General features: G+C 37.3%; 1 protein-coding gene across 2 annotated transcripts in view; it reads right to left on the bottom strand.

Annotated features, from left to right (window-relative positions):
- Positions 1-2,603: 2,603 nt before the first annotated feature.
- ORC2 (origin recognition complex subunit 2) overlaps positions 2,604-17,884 on the bottom strand; it is a 44,430-nt gene continuing 29,149 nt past the window's right edge. Inside the window, exons 12-18 of one of the 2 annotated variants that reach the window (XM_047084312.1) lie at positions 16,393-16,525; positions 15,519-15,615; positions 12,207-12,353; positions 11,417-11,588; positions 7,600-7,661; positions 6,355-6,473; positions 2,604-4,355 (exon numbers count right to left, since the gene is read on the bottom strand). In XM_047084312.1, the coding sequence (XP_046940268.1) occupies positions 4,269-4,355; positions 6,355-6,473; positions 7,600-7,661; positions 11,417-11,588; positions 12,207-12,353; positions 15,519-15,615; positions 16,393-16,525 (817 nt within the window). In that variant the 3' untranslated portion in view covers positions 2,604-4,268. Of the gene's footprint in view, positions 4,356-6,159; positions 6,474-7,599; positions 7,662-11,416; positions 11,589-12,206; positions 12,354-15,518; positions 15,616-16,392; positions 16,526-17,884 lie in introns of those variants that run through there. The other variant, XM_047084311.1, reaches the window with a different exon arrangement.

Here is a 17,884-nt window from a genome sequence, read left to right as displayed (position 1 = left end):
GATAGATTTCAGTCAAGAGGTACAGCGTGAACAAACACCAAGTAAAGAGGAACCACACAATGCATTGAAAAAGCCCAAGTAATTAATTCACTTGTCAGGGCAGAAAGCAGGAGGCATGAAAGGTATTGTCAGAGATGGTACTTAAGAAATAGCTTGGGGCCAGTAATTTCTCAAACTGTTTTTTTCTCTTTATGGCACACTTAACAGTTACTCATGCTGAAGGTTGTGGATTAATTCCTTTGGATAGAGTTCCAGAGGGGATTTAATGGATCGAAGAATTCATGATTGGACATACTTATTGCTAAAGAGTTTTTTTTTTCTTTTAAAGAATGACATTATTGGGGTGCCCAGGTGGCCCAGTTGGTTAAGTGTCCGACTCTTTTGCTGGGGTCAAGATGATCTAGCCGTTTATGAGTCTGAGCCCCGCATCAGGTCTGTGCTAATAGTGTGGAGCCTGCTTGGCAATCTCCCCGCTCCCCACCCCCACCCTCTCAACTTGTCATGTCTCTTTGTCTCAAAATAAGCTTTAAAAATTGTAGTAGTAATGTCACTTTTTTTTTTTTTAATTTTTTTTTTCAACGTTTATTTATTTTTGGGACAGAGAGAGACAGAGCATGAACGGGGGAGGGGCAGAGAGAGAGGGAGACACAGAATCGGCAACAGGCTCCAGGCTCTGAGCCATCAGCCCAGAGCCTGACGCGGGGCTCGAACTCACGGACCGCGAGATTGTGACCTGGCTGAAGTCGGACGCTCAACCGACTGCGCCACCCAGGCGCCCCGATGTCACTTTTTTTTAAGTTTCTTTACTGGCATGCTAGCATTTTTAAGTAACTAAAAGTACTCCCAAATATATCCTCTGTAGTTTTTAAAACATAAAGTACTACTGAAGATGAATTCTTTATTTTTGCTTGTCAAATTTTCTGAACTGTTAACTTTAAGGTGTTATCATTGCTTTTCAAACTTGAATGTGCACAAGAACATCTGGAGATGTAGTTTAAAAATGCATTACAGGGGCGCCTGGGTGGCACAGTCGGTTAAGCGTTCGACTTCAGCCAGGTCACGATCTCGCGGTCCGGGAGTTCGAGCCCCGCGTCAGGCTCTGGGCTGATGGCTCAGAGCCTGGAGCCTGTTGCCGATTCTGTGTCTCCCTCTCTCTCTGCCCCTCCCCCGTTCATGCTCTGTCTCTCTCTGTCCCAAAAATAAACGTTGAAAAAAAAAATTTTAAAAAATGCATTACAAAAGGGGCGCCTGGGTGGCTCAGTCGGTTAAGCGTTTGTCTTCGGCTGAGGTCACGATCTCATGGTTTATGAGTTCGAGCCCTGCGTCAGGCTCTGTGCTGACAGTTTGGAGCCTGGAGCCTGCTTTGGATTCAGTGTCTCCCTCTGCCCCTCCCCCACTTGTGCTCCGTCTCTGAAAAATGAATAAATGTAAAAAAAAAATGCATTACAAAAAATGCAGATTGATTCAGATGCTTGAGTAGGGCCCAGGCATTTGAGTTCCCAAGAGATACTGCTGCTGCCATCTTGAGGACTACACTTGAGGTAGCAAAAGTAACAATGGTGACATGAATACTTGGGAGGGCTTGAGGCCAAAGTGTGCTACATGCCAAAATTATGAAAATTTTGTAGTTTTCTTTTATTATACTCACATTTAATGTCACATTGTCTACAGCATCAGTTATTTCAAGTTTATTTTATTGAGCATAGTAAGGATACTATTAACGCTATTAAAACCTCATAATAGATATTTTGTACTTGACCTTCATGTCCTTAAAACTGTTCTAGCATAGAGCCTTCTGTGTAATGAGCGTTCAACAAACATGGATTAAAAATGTTTTAGCAGCAATTTGAAAAAATGTAGGAGACTCTCCTAAGGGAGAATTGTAGAAAGCCTAGAACAAAGTCATTTGCATAACACTTTTTTTATCCCTTAGTTTTAGAGGCCATACAGTCTGTGATAAGGCAGACCCTCATGACTTTGTCACCTGTTGGCTACTCAGGACTAGGCTGGAAGAGTCTTCTCACCTAGAATGTAGGAAAATACATTCTGAACAATGTTACTGGCTCCACATTTGAATCAGGGGGACAACAAAGACTTCTAAAGTAAGTAACTTTTTTAAAAGATAAAGAAAAAAAATCTATTAGCTGTCCCCTAAACTGATTTTATATGAATGAAATGTTCATGTATTAAAATGACAAACATGCTAAGAAAGTCAGTTTTTAGAGCATCACAAGAGCTGATTTAGTGCACTCTGCATCAGGGATTCAGCGTCGTATCAACTTTTGTGGAGTGTAAGAATGCCTGTTCCACATCCCTTGTGCCTTTTTTGGGCCTGTATTATTTGGCCATTTTATTAAGAGCAGCCAGAAAAAATCAAGTTTTTCAGGTCTGTTATTTCTTGTCAGAAGCAAGTAACAACAGAAGTTGGAGCCTTAGCAGTCAAGCTCTTCACTGACAGTATAATGAACATCAATACTGAAACAAGTAAATGAAGAGTGTAGAATAATTCTGCTAAGATCTTCATCAGGTCTGTAAGATGCACTTATAAAATATTTGAAGGACTTCTAATTATTTTTAGTAAAAAATCAGTACTAAAAAAATGATTCTATCCAAATTGGCTTTTTATTTATTAATAGACTATTGACACATAACTGCTTGCAAGTAGTATGGACACAAAAACTATAAAAATAAACCAGTAGATATTTAAGGGCAAATGCAAAACTTGCATATTAGGTCATTAAAGATTTTATATACTTTATAATACTATAAGTTATAAACTAGACATTAAGCAAAAAAAGCAAGGTGCAAACCAGTACGAATCATATGCTACCATTTGTGTTTTTAAAAGGAGATACAGACATATTCTTCCATGTGCATAGAATACCTCTGGAGGAATAAACTCCTATCACTGGTTGGCATAGGGACTGGAAGGAAAACTCACTTTTCATTGAATATCCTTCGGTGACAAAAATTTTTAGAATCAAATTCATGTACAGATTTGTTTAAATATTTTGATTATATTTAAGACTAAACTCTCATGTGGATTTAACAAAATTAATTAGATGGCACAAATAAATGACTTCCAACTCTGAGCATTTAGGGAAATATTTTCATGAAAGGGGTTTACAAGTTAAAGTATGTACTGCATCAGCATTTTTCACTCCTATCTTATTACAGTGGTATTTCAATGAAGAATTTTTTTTCAAGTATGAAATAATTTTAAGGGAGTATGTGAAGACTACAAGCCGACCAGTGGCCAAGGTTAGCCTTTTTCTCTTTCCTAAGGAAAAAGACTTGTGTAAATATTTTGAAGGCTTGAAATTATTACTTTAAGAAAAAAACTGAAAAGTCTTACAGTGAGTTTTAGGTCTACTTGATAGAGAAATCAAGATTAAAGCAGCCATTTATATGCTACTCATTTGCATGTTACTGAAGAAAAAAATGTCAATAGAAGAATAACTGAATTTTTATTTTCTGTCTTCTTGAAAACAATGACTAAAATGTAATTCAGGATTGTGTTTCTGTAGCCTGGCTTCTCACTTGTGTCATGAGGATGATGGCACAGATATTAATTGTTCCAAGTACCATGATTATTGTTCATGTGCTTTCTAAGGTGGGTACACATCTTATATACTCATTATGCTTTTCCCACTGTCCCAACGAAATAGTGTCATGCCCTCTTCCTCCCTACCCCCACCAGCATGTAATCTAAATCCAAAAGGAGAAAGCGACATCACCTACTCTTCCCCAGTCTTACACACCTTTTGTTAAGCCTTTCAAGAACAGGGAGATGATCTGCCTTCTCCTTTATACTCATCAGCTCTGACAGAAGAGCAAATAAAGTAGATTTATGTGATGCCAATGTTTTTGTACTTCCATACTCTAGAATAAACACATTTGCAAACAATCAGCTCTGGGGGGTGTTTAAAAGGCCCTCAAAAAATTAGGAATAATATCATCTCTAGTATAAAAGAATTCAAAAACAACCAGCTCCAAATAGTCCCTGAGCACACTGTTCATTCCAGCATGAAGTCTCCAGAGAGGTAATGAATGAAAGGCACGTTTTCTCCTACTTGAGGACCACTGCATAGTACTAGAGATGGTACACCAGCCAGGCTAATCAAGGTTCTAATCGATGACATTCCCCCTCCTAATTTTAAGTCTTATACACTGGAAAAAAGTCTAATGTTAGATGTAAACACAACACTTTAGAGGAGTGGCAGCTGGGGTCCAACAACCCTTCTACAGAAGAAGAGTAAAGGGCAGCTTCAAGACTCTTCTTCTTCCTTTTCCAGGAAATCGGTCAATGTTCCATTGTCCACAGGAATTAACAAATATTCTACTCCATCAGTTCCCTAAAAGATGTGAGAATACCCTGGATGTTAGTCATTTGTAAAGATATATGTGAATCTTGTTGTAGGTTAAACAGAAAAATAGATTTAATATTTTACATAAATATGGAAATGTAAAGATTAAGGCAAAAGGGCAGGCATATATATTTAAATACACTGAATTCATAGTTAAACCACTTCATAGTGGGAAAGACTGGAGAGTAAGTAGATTTCTTTACCCTCCTGGTCTTTCTAGAATTTTACATACTGATTTCTTGGTTCTTTTATCCAGGTATCTCCCCTAATCCCCTTTTTAAAAAAGTAATCTCTACCCCCAATGTGGAGCTTGAACTCATGACTCTGAGATCAAGAGTTCCATGCTCTACTGACTGTGCCAGCCAGGTGTCCCCCAGGTATCTCACCTTTTTAAAATAACCCTCACTAGACTCTTATTTCTATCACCCAACCTCTGTACCTTTCCAGAAGAGTCATCAATATTTGGTGGTCTCCACTTCTTCACCTTTCACTCAACCCAGTCCAACCTAGCTACTACCACCATTATATGTCATCAAAAGAACTTTTGCTTGGACCACCAAGGAATTCCTTATTCCTAAGTCCAATACAGATTGTCAGTTTTCATCTTTTTGGCCTGTCTGCAGAACCTGGCACTGCTGACTGTTCTTTCTTAAAACATGCCTCTCTTGGCTTCTGTGACATCATATCCTGTTTTTCTTCCTGGCTGTCTGGCTATTATTCCCACCTCTACAAGCTTATCTTCTACTTAGCCATTAAATGTCACACTTCTGGGCTTAGTTCCTGGCCTCCTAATCTCACTGTATGTCCTCTCTCATGATAGTCCTACCAATGCCTGGTTTCCATTACACCCTAATTATGCAAGGATCAGTCTTCTATCTCTAGCCCAATTTTTCCTCTGGTTTCTTGTCCCAGGATATCCAGTTGCCTAGCTGACATCTCCATTTGCAAATCTCGAAAGAATCTTAAAGAGTAAGTTCAAATATACTGCAATCACAAACTTATGATCTGTCTACCCAAAAATGTTTCTCATCCAGTGATCTTACCATCTCTCTGGTTATGCACACCAGGCACCAGAAATCATTCTTTACACTTTCCCTTGGTTCTCACATCCAACCTATTATCAATTCTTGTCAGTTCTACCTCCTAAGTATATCTGGATTCCAACCCCTTTTCTCTCTTCATCGTAATCAAGTTACCATCATCGCACCCAGACTACTAACAGTTTCCTAACTGGTCTCTGGGAATTGACTTTTAGCAATTCCCACCTCACCCTGCCCCATTCCACTTTGCATAACCAGAGTCAGAACAATTTTTTTAATGACTTGCCTTAATCTTCAAATGAAGATTAGAGTCCTTTCCGTGGCCTAAAAGCAGTATACCATTGTCTTTTCAGCCTCTCATTCTGTGCCATGCTGGCCTTGTTTTTCTCTGACCAGTTATCTCCCAGTATTCCTTGAGATCTCAGCTCAGTGGTCTGATAACCATAATTAGGTCGGATTCACATATTACACTCTTTCAGAACCATGTACCCTTCTGATCATAGGACTTAACCACAATTAAAAATTGACATGTGTGTGATTATTTGACAAATGCCCATCTCCTCCATTAGACTTTAAGCTCCATCAGAAAAGAAATTCAGTTTTTGCTTACTACTGTATCCTAATACTTAGTGCAATATCTGATATGCAGTTAGTGCTCCATGTAGACTCAATTGGTGATGTGGTAGAAGAAAAAGAGGGAAAAGGGAATACAATTATTTGACTTATATTTCTAATGGTCTGTTACCCTGGCTTTCTGCTTTGAAGCTGAGTACTTCTTTCTATAGAACTTAATCTATAGAACTTAAATGGTACATGGCCTAAATGGATCCTTGTGACCCGTCATGGAACCTCTATTTGTTTCCTAAAGTCGACTCAAAGGCATACTTATCCTTAACTAAACAAGAGATAAGGTATTCCTGGCATATAATCTGTAACAGCAGTCTCACCTTCTTTGTTCTTATAAGCTTGTGGTCCCTAAATTCAGTTAGCTGGGCCCGAAGTGTCAGATCACTATTGACCAGGAATGCCTCTCGACACTGTTGGTAAAAATCTTGAAAAGAAAGTCCTAGAGAGTTCAAAAGGAGATGTGAACATAAGTTAGCAATTAAGACGTCACCCCATATATGGTTACCCATTCCAAAGAACACAGAAAAAAAGTGCTATTGCCACAGTATACCAAAGTAGTCAGTTTTAAGTACCTCTGGAAGAAACGAACTAGAGAAAACTTAATTATTATATACCATGACTTAGATATATCTATTTAAAAAAAAATTTTTTTTTAATGTTTTATTTATTTTTTGAGAGAGAGAGACAGAGTGTGAGTGGGGGAGGGGCAGAGAGAGAGAGACACACAGAATCCGAAGCAGGCTCCAGGCTCTGAGCTGTCAGCACAGAGCCTGACGCGGGGCTCAAACCCACAAGCTGTGAGATCATGACCTGAGCCGAAGTCAGACACTTAACTGACTGAGCCACCGAGGCGCCCCTAGATATATCTATTTTTAAAGAGAACTGATTGGTTGAAAGTAGTCAACTGACCAAGTAAAACCTAACTCTGGGCAGCTTTAAACGCGTGAATAACGCTGACTTTTAAAGAAGGCACTAGTAAGTCAGGAGAGCTGAACGATTATTAAAATATTTATCTAAGTTAACGGTTTTACCCAAGGGGAAGAAAATCTGCTAAGATGCCCAGCATATGAAATATGTTATCTGTAGACACATGTCCACAGTAACTACCATAGGAAATTTAAAAATAGGCCGGAAATGGGGCACCTGGGTGGCTCAGTTGGTTAAGCGCCCAAATTCGGCTCAGGTCACGATTTCAGAGTTTGTGAGTTTGAGGCTCGTGGGCTCTGCACTGACGGTGAGTATGAAGCTCGCTTGGGATTCTCTGTCTTCCTCTCTCTGCCCCTCCCCTGCTTTCTCTCTCTTTCAAAAATAAATAAAACATTAAAAAAAAAAAAAAAAAAAAAGGCGGCCAGATGGGGTCTTTCAATGTGCATTGGCAAACAGTGCGTTAAGCGGTGTTATCTATGGGGCTTCTTGAAAATGTGCTATGTGGCAGACAAACTGATCACAGACCAAACCATTTATTTGCTCCTTTGAAACACTGCAGTGCTATTATTAGATTCCAGAAAAAGGAATTTATGGGGTGAAACAAAGTCAAACAATTTAATATTATAAATATCGGATACCAATGTAAGAAGGGTTATCCTGGTTATCCAGTTGATACTTTATTAGTAGCCTGAAGATCCCCCTAAGGAAAAAAAAAAATTCAAATCCAGAACGTTAACATCAAAAGGTAACAGTAAAATACACAAAGATAATTTGAAATACTTGGCTTATACATACTCTCTTCTGTTCTTTTCTCCAAGGAACCTGGCCTACTTAAAAAAGAGAAGCTTTTTTATAGACTTTTAAGGAAAATCTAGGAGTTTTCTTTAAGGCTACAGGTTGGTTCAGGTTAGAAAATTTTGAATATATAATAAAATGTAAAGAGAATATTAATCCCATAACCCTAAAATAACAACCACAAACATTTGATGTGGAAATCATATTTATGTATGCTGCCTTCTCAAATCTTTGTGGAATAAAGCAGGGTGGAAACACAAATTCATGCATTTATATATAGTATATACCATTTTATATCTCACCTTTTCACTTACTGATTTTCCCATATCATTAAAAAGTCTTCCTAAATTTTTAATGGCTGCTCATCTGTCATACCGTGTACCGCACAGTTACCATTGCCCTACCTGTTTTGGATGTTTACTTCCAATTTTATTAAAAATAACTCCACATTAAGTTGTACATATTCTTTCATCTCAATTTCTACAGGAGACTGCACAAAGTCGAATTATGGGGCTGGAAGCATGTTACACACCCTGAGATTTTCAGGAGTCCTTGGGTGTGGCAAAAATTTTAAATCTTTACATTTTCATTTTTAAGATGATTTAGAAAATAATCACATAAGTGTTTCTGGATCATCTGACCATGTTAGAACTAGATACTGCCACTGACTACACAGCTAAATGTTAAGATTTTTTTATCACATTCATACCAAGTAAACACTAAATGATATAGGAGTTTGCAGAATGAAACAAAATTTCATAGTTACAAAAAAAAAAGCATCAGGGACACCTGGGTGGCTCAGTCGGTTAAGCGTCCGACTTTGGCTCAGGTCATGATCTCACGGCTCATGGGTTTGAGCCCCATATTGGGCTCTGTGCTGACAGCTCGGAGCCTGGAGCCTGCTTCGGATTCTGTGTCTCCCTCCCTCTCTCTCTGTTCCTCCCCGACTCGCACTCACTCTCTTTCTCAAAAAAAAAAAAAAAAAAAAGCGTTGGAGGCTAATACATAGACATTTAAGTATGCCAAACTAAAAACTGCTTGCATTAGAGCAGAGTCCTATTTAACGTTGTACTTATATTGTATGGATTCCCACCTTCATACACAGCAACTTGCAATAGTCCATTAACAGTAAACATAAGAAGATTGAAACCTTTTTCTATTGCAATTTAATAGAAATTTTGATTAGATACCACTTTAATGCATATTTCAATACTAGTACAATACTAATATTCAGGTCTACAAAGCAGCTTTACAGAGTAACAAAATTAATTAAAATCAGTAATTGAGGGCTAACATGAGGGAGTCTTGTGGTACCGATACAGCTGAGTATCTTGACTGTGGTGGTTATAGTTATGTAAGGCTCCGCATGTGACTAAACTGCAAGGGCTATAAGCATACACTTGCACACATAAAAATGAGTGCACATGTCCATGGTGAAATCTGAATAAACTCTATGGATTTTACCAATGTCTGGTTTTGGTTTTAATACTGCACTGTGATGGGAGGTATTTGGGAAAGGGGTACTCAGGACTTTCCTGGACATTTCTTTGTAGCCTTCTGTGAATACTCCAAAAGTTTTTTAAAAAGCAAACACGGTGGCGCAGTCGGTTAAGCGTCCGACTTCAGCCAGGTCACGATCTCGCGGTCCGTGAGTTCGAGCCCCGCGTCAGGCTCTGGGCTGATGGCTCGGAGCCTGGAGCCTGTTTCCGATTCTGTGTCTCCCTCTCTCTCTGCCCCTCCCCCATTCATGCTCTGTCTGTCTCTGTCCCAAAAATAAATAAACGTTGAAAAAAAAAAAATTAAAAAAAAAAAAAAGCAAACACATAAAAGAAAAATAAATGGGAAAAATTTTTCTAGAATGAAAAGATATGAAAGTTTTTGCCTATCCCATCCCCTAGTTATTCCCCTCCCTTTTATACAGTCTGTACTATCCTGAATTAGGTATTTTTCATTTCTGTGCACATTTTAAAATTTAACCATAATGACATATGCATAGAGTATTACAATACTACATAATACATAAAGTATTACAGTACTATAAAGTATTGTTTTACATGCTTTTTTTCATGTCTACCATCCTGTCTGGTTTAACATTTGTCCTGAATAGAAATGTCTGGGTTTGGACAGTACGTGGTATTGTCCTACTACTGTTACCCCACATAAGTCAGACTCCCAACTGCCTTTGCTGCTCTTACATCCAGAACACAGCTGGGCTGTGGCTTCCATTCTCTCACTGCTCTATGATTGCTTCATGGAGATGTTCATATTTTCAGTCAGGCTATAATCTTTTTTTGTTTTTCCTTTGGTCCTTTTATATTTTATCTATTAATGCTATGTGTTTGGAACAAAAGGGGATGAATTAAAAGTGTGAAAACTATTGTACCATCCTGACTAGATGTGTCCATTGCTCTTGGGAGAAAAAAAAGACCTTGCTAGTCTCATCTGCTTTAAGAAACTTTGCATTTTTCTGTCAAATTTAAAACACAAGAAAAATTGATGTTTGGATTATAGGTCCAATACATTCTCACTTGCTACCTCTATAATGTTCAGTCCACTCATCCAAGAACACACTATTTTTCATCTTTTCAAATCTTAATTATTTTTTTTTAATTTTTTTTTTCAACATTTATTTATTTTTGGGACAGAGAGAGACAGAGCATGAACGGGGGAGGGGCAGAGAGAGAGGGAGACACAGAATCGGAAACAGGCTCCAGGCTCTGAGCCATCAGCCCAGAGCCCGACGCGGGGCTCGAACTCACGGACCGCGAGATAGTGACCTGGCTGAAGTCGGACGCTTAATCGACTGCGCCACCCAGGCGCCCCTTAAATCTTAATTATTTTTAACAGGGTTTATTGTTTTCAAACACTTCATCTTGTTAAAAATTGCTCTAGAATTCTATTCTTTTGGTGGGGGGGGAACTGGTACTAAAAGCCTTTTTCAATAGGTTATCATGCCCTTTATGTTTTGCCAGTTTATGCCATATCCAGCTTTTCTTAGCATTTCTTAATTCAGATACACCTCTTGGTGGGGCTGCTGGAAGGGCTCCACTAGAGACATTATACAAAGATCTTTAAGGGCAAGAACTTTGGAGCCCAGCAGATGTGGATCAAAATCTCTGCCCATTGCTATCTACCTTGGAGTAGCTGTGAGGATCAAATGAGTTATTTCATGTGAAGGGCCCCATGTTTGAATCAGAATGTTCAGTATATAATTAAAAATAACCCTCAGATTTAAGTAAAATCAAAATTCTTTTTCCTCCAGTGACCACTATCTTGAGATGTCTTATTTAGAAATATAATAATTAATGGGGTGCCTGGGTGGCTCAGGTCATGATCTCACGGTTCATGAGTTCTAGCCACACTTTGGGTGAGCCCTGCTTCTCTATCCCCCTCTCTCTCACTTTCTCTCTGCCCCTCGCTGACTTGTGCCCTCTCTGTCTCTCAAAAAAAATTTAGAAATATAAAAATTCAGAAAAAAAAATATTGACACTACTGTTGAGGAGTCTGCCTATTGCATAACCCAGTACTGCCAACTAGTTTTTACTATTTCTCTTAATCCTTCAAACTAAGTAGAGACTTTATTATTACCATTAAAACCTACTACTGCATGTCTTAAAATGTATGGAGTTTTTAAAAAGAAACTGTAGTTTTAATTCTTACCTTGCATTAGGGGTAAGGCTTCGTAAGACATGAGTTAGAGAACTCAGTGGTAATGATCCAGATTGTTTAACCAGAAGAGAATTCTCATAGGAAGTTTCTTCAGTATAAGGACTATATGTAGTAGTTTCATACCAGAGCCAGTTATAAAGACTCTGCTTTGCATGATCCCACACTACGGCATGTGATTAAAGAAAACAAGAGTTATTAATTATTGTCATACTGTCATGTTACTAGATTCCACTCTAGGAAGTGGAAAGAATGAGAAAGCATTGAAATAAATGAATCCTAAAAATTTTCATTTTTGCCATTTTTCCATCCAAATCAGTACCTCACAATCTAATTTCATTGTCAGTCAACATCTATATCTGAATCTTTATTTGTATGCTGAATACAAGTAAAATATATTAGTGCTACACCAAGGCATTCTTTTGAAAAAATTTAATAACACTGTTCTTTTTGTGTTTTAAACATTTTTTTTTCTATAGGATCATCACAAAGTCTCTGAATTAAATGCATAAAATCAATGTTGCAGTACTTACAAAGAGTAGAAAAAGACCAATATAATAGTTGGGCCTCTCCTCCTTCATGAAATGAATACCCCCTTTAGAATCTGAATTTTATTTCCAAGAATTATGCTCTAAATCAGATTGAGGACACTTTTATTTTTAGCAACCCATGTCTTTAAGCATGCAACAAAAAAAGTGTACTGAAAAAACAATAAAAATGTTGATTTACAATAGTAAAAAATTTTTTAAGACTGGTATCTCAAGAAAGAGAAGGGAAAACTTACTGAGAGGAGCATTGAGGTGATCAATAGATGCTATAAGGTATATATTACGTAAAGATGACAACTGTCCAATAATTTGCTGGCTTTTGTCTCCTCTCAACATTTGGCTATCCAAATTGTGGATGAGAAGGAAGAGTTCTAAAGAAGAATCTAAAAGGAAAGACAACTCAATTATTATTTACAAGGAGTATTTGTAAAGTCCTTACAACACAAAATGCCTGTAAATTAAAAAGTATCAAAGTAGTATAGGACAAGGGTAACTACTGCATAGCAGTATGTAATATATTTGAGAAGATAGCAGTCTCTCAAAAATAGGCAACATATTATTAAAGTTTTAAGGAAATTGGTTGAAAATCAGTGGGGACTGGGTGGTTAGACACTTAACTGGAATGGTTAGTGCTCAAATCACATCATAAAGAAAGCAGTTTTAATCAGGTACAGGAAATAGTGCAAGATGCATATTGGGTTGGAGGTAAATCTGTGCATGTTGCATTGCAAGGTAGAAGTAGAGCTGGTGCACGCGCGCGCGCGCGCGCACACACACACACACACACACACACACACACACACACAGAGTTCTTACCAGGCATTAAGAGGCAAGATAGAAAACCCTGATTATCATAAAAGCCAAAGAAGACAAAAAAAGGGGAGGGAGTGAAATTTAGGATATTGCTCAAGGCATCAGGAAAGTCAGAGAAGTAAATAGTATCATAAAGGTTAATGAAGGAAGAATTTGGAGGATGGAGCTGTTAACACCATTAATTACTGCAGAGATCAAGATAAAGGATGAGCCAAGGTCAACTGTGTTTAGTAAGAAAATTACACAGGTAATCAAGCATATATTTCATGTAGCACAGAAGCAAGAAACTGAGGAAATAGGTAAAAAGGCATGACATGTCTTCAAAAACTCTGAAATCACTGAAACAAGAAAATAAAACAGTGTGGAAGGGCAGCAGAATCAGGTGAACCTTTTCTTATGATGGAAGAAGTCCTATATATGTTTAAAAGCCACTGGTAAGTCTCTCAGGAGTTGGTAAGAAATGAGACATTTAGCATTTATAATGGACAATAAGCCTACTAGAGTAAGTAAATTTCTCTCCCACTGGGGCTACAGGGACAAGAGAGACTATAGCAACAAAGATTCTGAGAACATTTTGAAAGTCCAAGGTTCCTTAAATTCTAGAAGCCACCATAATCAATAGTGTTTAAATTCTATATAGACATATAATTCTATTTTATAATTATATAAAATTATATGTTTACATCATATGCATTACACTATATTTATGAACTATGTAATTAGTTACATATATTCAAATTATATACCCATATGTGAAAACTTTTATTTAATTATAGTTTATATAATTACAAATTTATTTTATTTTATTTTATTTTATTTTATTTTATTTTATTTATTTTTTAATTTATTTTTGAGACAGAGAGACAGAGCATGAACGGGGGAGGAGCAGAGAGAGAGGGAGTCACAGAATCGGAAGCAGACTCCAGGCTCTGAGCCATCAGTCCAGAGCCCGACGCGGGGCTCGAACTCGCGGACTGCGAGATCGTGACCTGAGCTGAAGTCGGATGCTTAACCGACTGAGCCACCCAGGCGCCCCCAAATATATTTTATATAAATAACCAAATATGCATTACATAAATGAATATATACATGAAAAATGACTCAGGCACCTATTTTAAACAATTTATAACAATACTAAAATTCTCTATCAGATTAAGTTACTCCTTTTATTTTTTTTTAAGTTACTCCTTTTTATTAAGTAGTAACTAAGTGACAATTGTTGGACCCTAAATAATTTTGTTTTTAGTTTTCTGAAATGCTCACATAGCCAAAACACTCACACCAAAAGAATAACAAAAAAATGCTTTTAGGGGTGCATTGGTAGCTCAGTCAGTTAAGTGTCCGGCTCTTGATTTCAGCTCAGGTCTTGGTTTCACTGTCATGAGTACAAGCCCCACACTGAGCTCTGTGTTGGGCATGTAGCCTATTTAAAAAAAAAAAATGCTTTTTTTCCATTCTGCAGATTTTAGTATATGAAATTATTCAAATGCAGTAATATTTACTGAGAATAAAGAAGAAAAGTGTTTTATAAAAATATTAAACAATATAAAAACACCAAAGATGCACGTATCAACTGGGGGCACTTCACACAGGCCAAGTAAAACCTGAAAACTATTCTGAAATAATAGGCTTTTGGTTATACAAATTCAAGGTGTTTGGGGTAATTCTTTCCTGTTAGGTAAGTGAAGTTCACAAAAAAGTTGATGGAAAAAGAAAGGGCAAATTACTTCTGAGAAATCTAAATCATCATTGAGAGAAGTGTTGTTATTGAAATAATCCCCTGTACAGAATAATACAGAGCTTCCTCAGTCTCAGATGGGCATACATCCCAATAAACCCATTCTAAATTGAAGTCAAAAATACTTTTAATACACTCAACTGAACATCATAGCTTAGCCTAGCCCACCTTTTTAGTTTTTTTAATTTAAATTTTAGTTAACATACAGTACAGTGTTGGTTTCAGGAGAATTCAGTGATTCATCATCACTTACATACAACACCTAGTGCTCATCACAAGTGCCCTCCTTAATACCCATCACCCATCTAGACTGTTCCCCACCCACCTCCCTCCATCAACCCTCAGTTTGTTCTCTGTTGTTAAGAGTCTCTTGTGGTTTGTTTTCCTCTCTTCTCTTCCCCCCCCCCACCTTCCCATATGTTCATCTGTTTTGTTTCTTAAATTCCACATAGGAAGGAAATCGTATGGTATTTGTCTTTCTCTGATTGACTTATTTTGCTTAGCAAAATATTTTGCTTAGCTGGCTCCATCCATGTCAATGCAAATGGTAAGATTTCATTCTTGTTGATGTGCTCAGAACAGCCTACAGTTGGGTAAAATCATCTAAAACAAAGTCTATTTTATAATAAAGTGTTGAATATCCTATGTAATTTATTGAATACTGTACCGAAAGTGAAAAACAATGGTTGTACGGGTACAGAATGGTTATATCAGTTATTTACTTTCATGGTCATGTGGCTGACGGGGAGCTGTGGCTTGCTGCCACTGCCCAGCATCACAAGGGAGTGCAGCACCACATACCCCTAGCCCAGGAAAAGATTAAAAATGCAAAATTTCAAGTATGGTTTTCTACTGAATGTGTATTGGTTTTGCACCATCATAACATCAAAAGTGGTAAGTCAATCCATTTTAAATTGGGGACCTCCTATCTGTACGTGAATAAGTATAAGTGTATGCTTAGCTTTACCCTAAAACTAGAGCATCTACTTCATGTTACCTTCTTTAAATTTGTTTACTATCCAGTCTAGCTGATCCAGTACACTGCGGAAAGTACCCATATGATCGAGGACTTCTTCTGTTATAGAATTCAGGATCTATATCATAAAAGTGCAAGAGGTACATCAATTACTACTTATTCTATCATATAGGATAAATACAACTAGCAAATCAATCTTTTCTTATAAGTTAAAAATGAATTTAGATTTCCTATCAAGTCTAAAAAAACCACTTAAAAAATCCTTCTGGTACTTAAGTATATCAAATTCATTTTTGGCATTAAGTTATGGCAAAAATGAAACATGGAAAAATACCAAAGACATAAAGATAAGAGGGTAGCAAAAATAACCCCCCTCCAACAAAACGGGAAACATTCGAAAACTATATATTTATCAAAGGAAATGGGATACACACATTAAAGACACTTTTCAAAAGGAATACTGCATTATTAATATCTAGAACCAAAAGGTTTTTGTTTTCAAATGATGAAAGGACACAAGCATTTGAACTAAAACTGACCTATGATACATTATAAAACTACAAACTATTACTTATTAGAGTACCAAAGTGACATAAAAGCAATAATAATATCAAAGTCTTCCATAATCCTGTCCTTCACAAAAGTACTGTTGTTGGTATTTGGTAAACAAAACCAACATTTCTCTAAGATTTATTATATTTATCAGTTACAAAGTAGGAAATTCAGAGATGAGGTTTCAAAGCTAGAACCCTGAGTCCCAACACATGATCTTAAGCATTATGCAATCCTACTAGTGTCAAGGCTAAAAAAATTTGAATGTTCCAGAATGTAAATGGTATGGGTATCAAATGGCAGGGGATATAATGTTGCTCCTTTTAACATTTTTGAAACTTACTGATTTCACACTTATTCCAGGAAAGAAGCCATTGATGACAACATGAATGGAATCTTGCAGCACAGTGGTTCGAAACCTTTCTAGTAAATCTCTTTTAGAACCCAAACCAAAAAGCACAATGTTGAACCCCAGGCTGTTAGGAAAGATAGCATTCATGAAATTAAAGTTCAGTACCTCTTACTTAATTTTTTAGAATTAACTAGTTTAAGTTTATAAAAAATACAGAAAGAACTAGGATGACTAAAGAACTACATTGATTCTCAACTTATACAAGGTAAAAGCGCAATTTTATTATTATCTGTACACCAAACTTACGGGTCCGGCATCAGTAACTTTCTCTCCAGCTCTTATTACCTTTCAGGTGATGGATGGCTGGAGGCAAGGGAGAACAACAGGAGGCACAAGGCACTAAACAATTGTACAGGCTGAAGCTGAGTTTTAATAGATTAAATAGGAAAAGTAAGCAGAGGCCAAATCACAAAGGTCTTGTTAAGTCAACTAAGACATTAGATTTTATTTAAAGGACAATGACCATTTAACAGTAACTAGTCAGGTGTTAACTGAAAGGTTTTAAGTAGGAAAGTAGCATGATATTTTCACCCTGGCTGAATAGGGCGAATTCACAGAAGAAGGGGAAAACTGCCAAAGATGATGAGCTTGAATTAGGTGTTATGGAGAAAAACAGAAGTTATCAAGAGCTTTACATGTCAAATCAATAGGATTTGGAGAGTGATTAGATGTAGAAGGTGAGAGAAAGGGAATATTTCAAAATAACTTGTTTTTTTTTGGCCTAGGCAACTATGTGGATGAAGTGACTTTCACTGTGCCAGGCTGCAGGGGCAGGTGGCAATGAGGGGTTTAAGAGGAGTTAAATTTTATATATATTGAATTATTTACAGGACATCAACATGGAAACCCTCCAATATACACTGATGTACCTGTATATGCTGCTGAGGAGTGAGATCTGGGCTGGCCTGGAGAAATCATGGGAGTTATTCACATGCAAAAAGCAACCAAAGCCCAGAGAGTGAATGAGAAGATTAGAACACCAAGCACCTAGGGGTCAAGCTAAAACTCAACTCCATGATTGTTTATAGAAGTGTATCAGAAACAGTATTTATGTGATGCTCTGTAGCAATGCAGGGGAGCCTAGGATAGAAGAAAAGCAATAACCCCCAAAGTAGAGATAGATGGTGCAAGGTAGCAGCACCAGAAAAAAAAGTAAGGGAATTCAGAGAGTCGACAATTCTGTTAAGTAGTTGAATGAGGTATAGGCTGGGAAGCAAAGTCAAACAAGTTATCAGAGTTGACATACTGGAAGGAGGAACTGGTGGATGCTGCGGGATGGGATCAGAGTGAAGAGCTACTTTACAAATTTATAATGAACAGATCTATAAAAAGTTATTAGGAGAAGCTGAGGTCCTAGCAATGAAGATAGGCATAACCCTTTGATGTATTACTGGCAAAAGAAAGCCAGGATCAACTGAGGAAA

Source organism: Lynx rufus, unplaced genomic scaffold, assembly GCF_022079265.1.
Source record: "Lynx rufus isolate CCGP_SWC_20201006 ecotype Redwood Valley unplaced genomic scaffold, mLynRuf1.p SCAF_2, whole genome shotgun sequence".
NCBI lineage: Eukaryota > Metazoa > Chordata > Mammalia > Carnivora > Felidae > Lynx > Lynx rufus.
The sequence above is the reverse complement of the archived record's forward strand: the minus strand, read 5'-3'. Positions and strand labels throughout refer to the sequence as shown.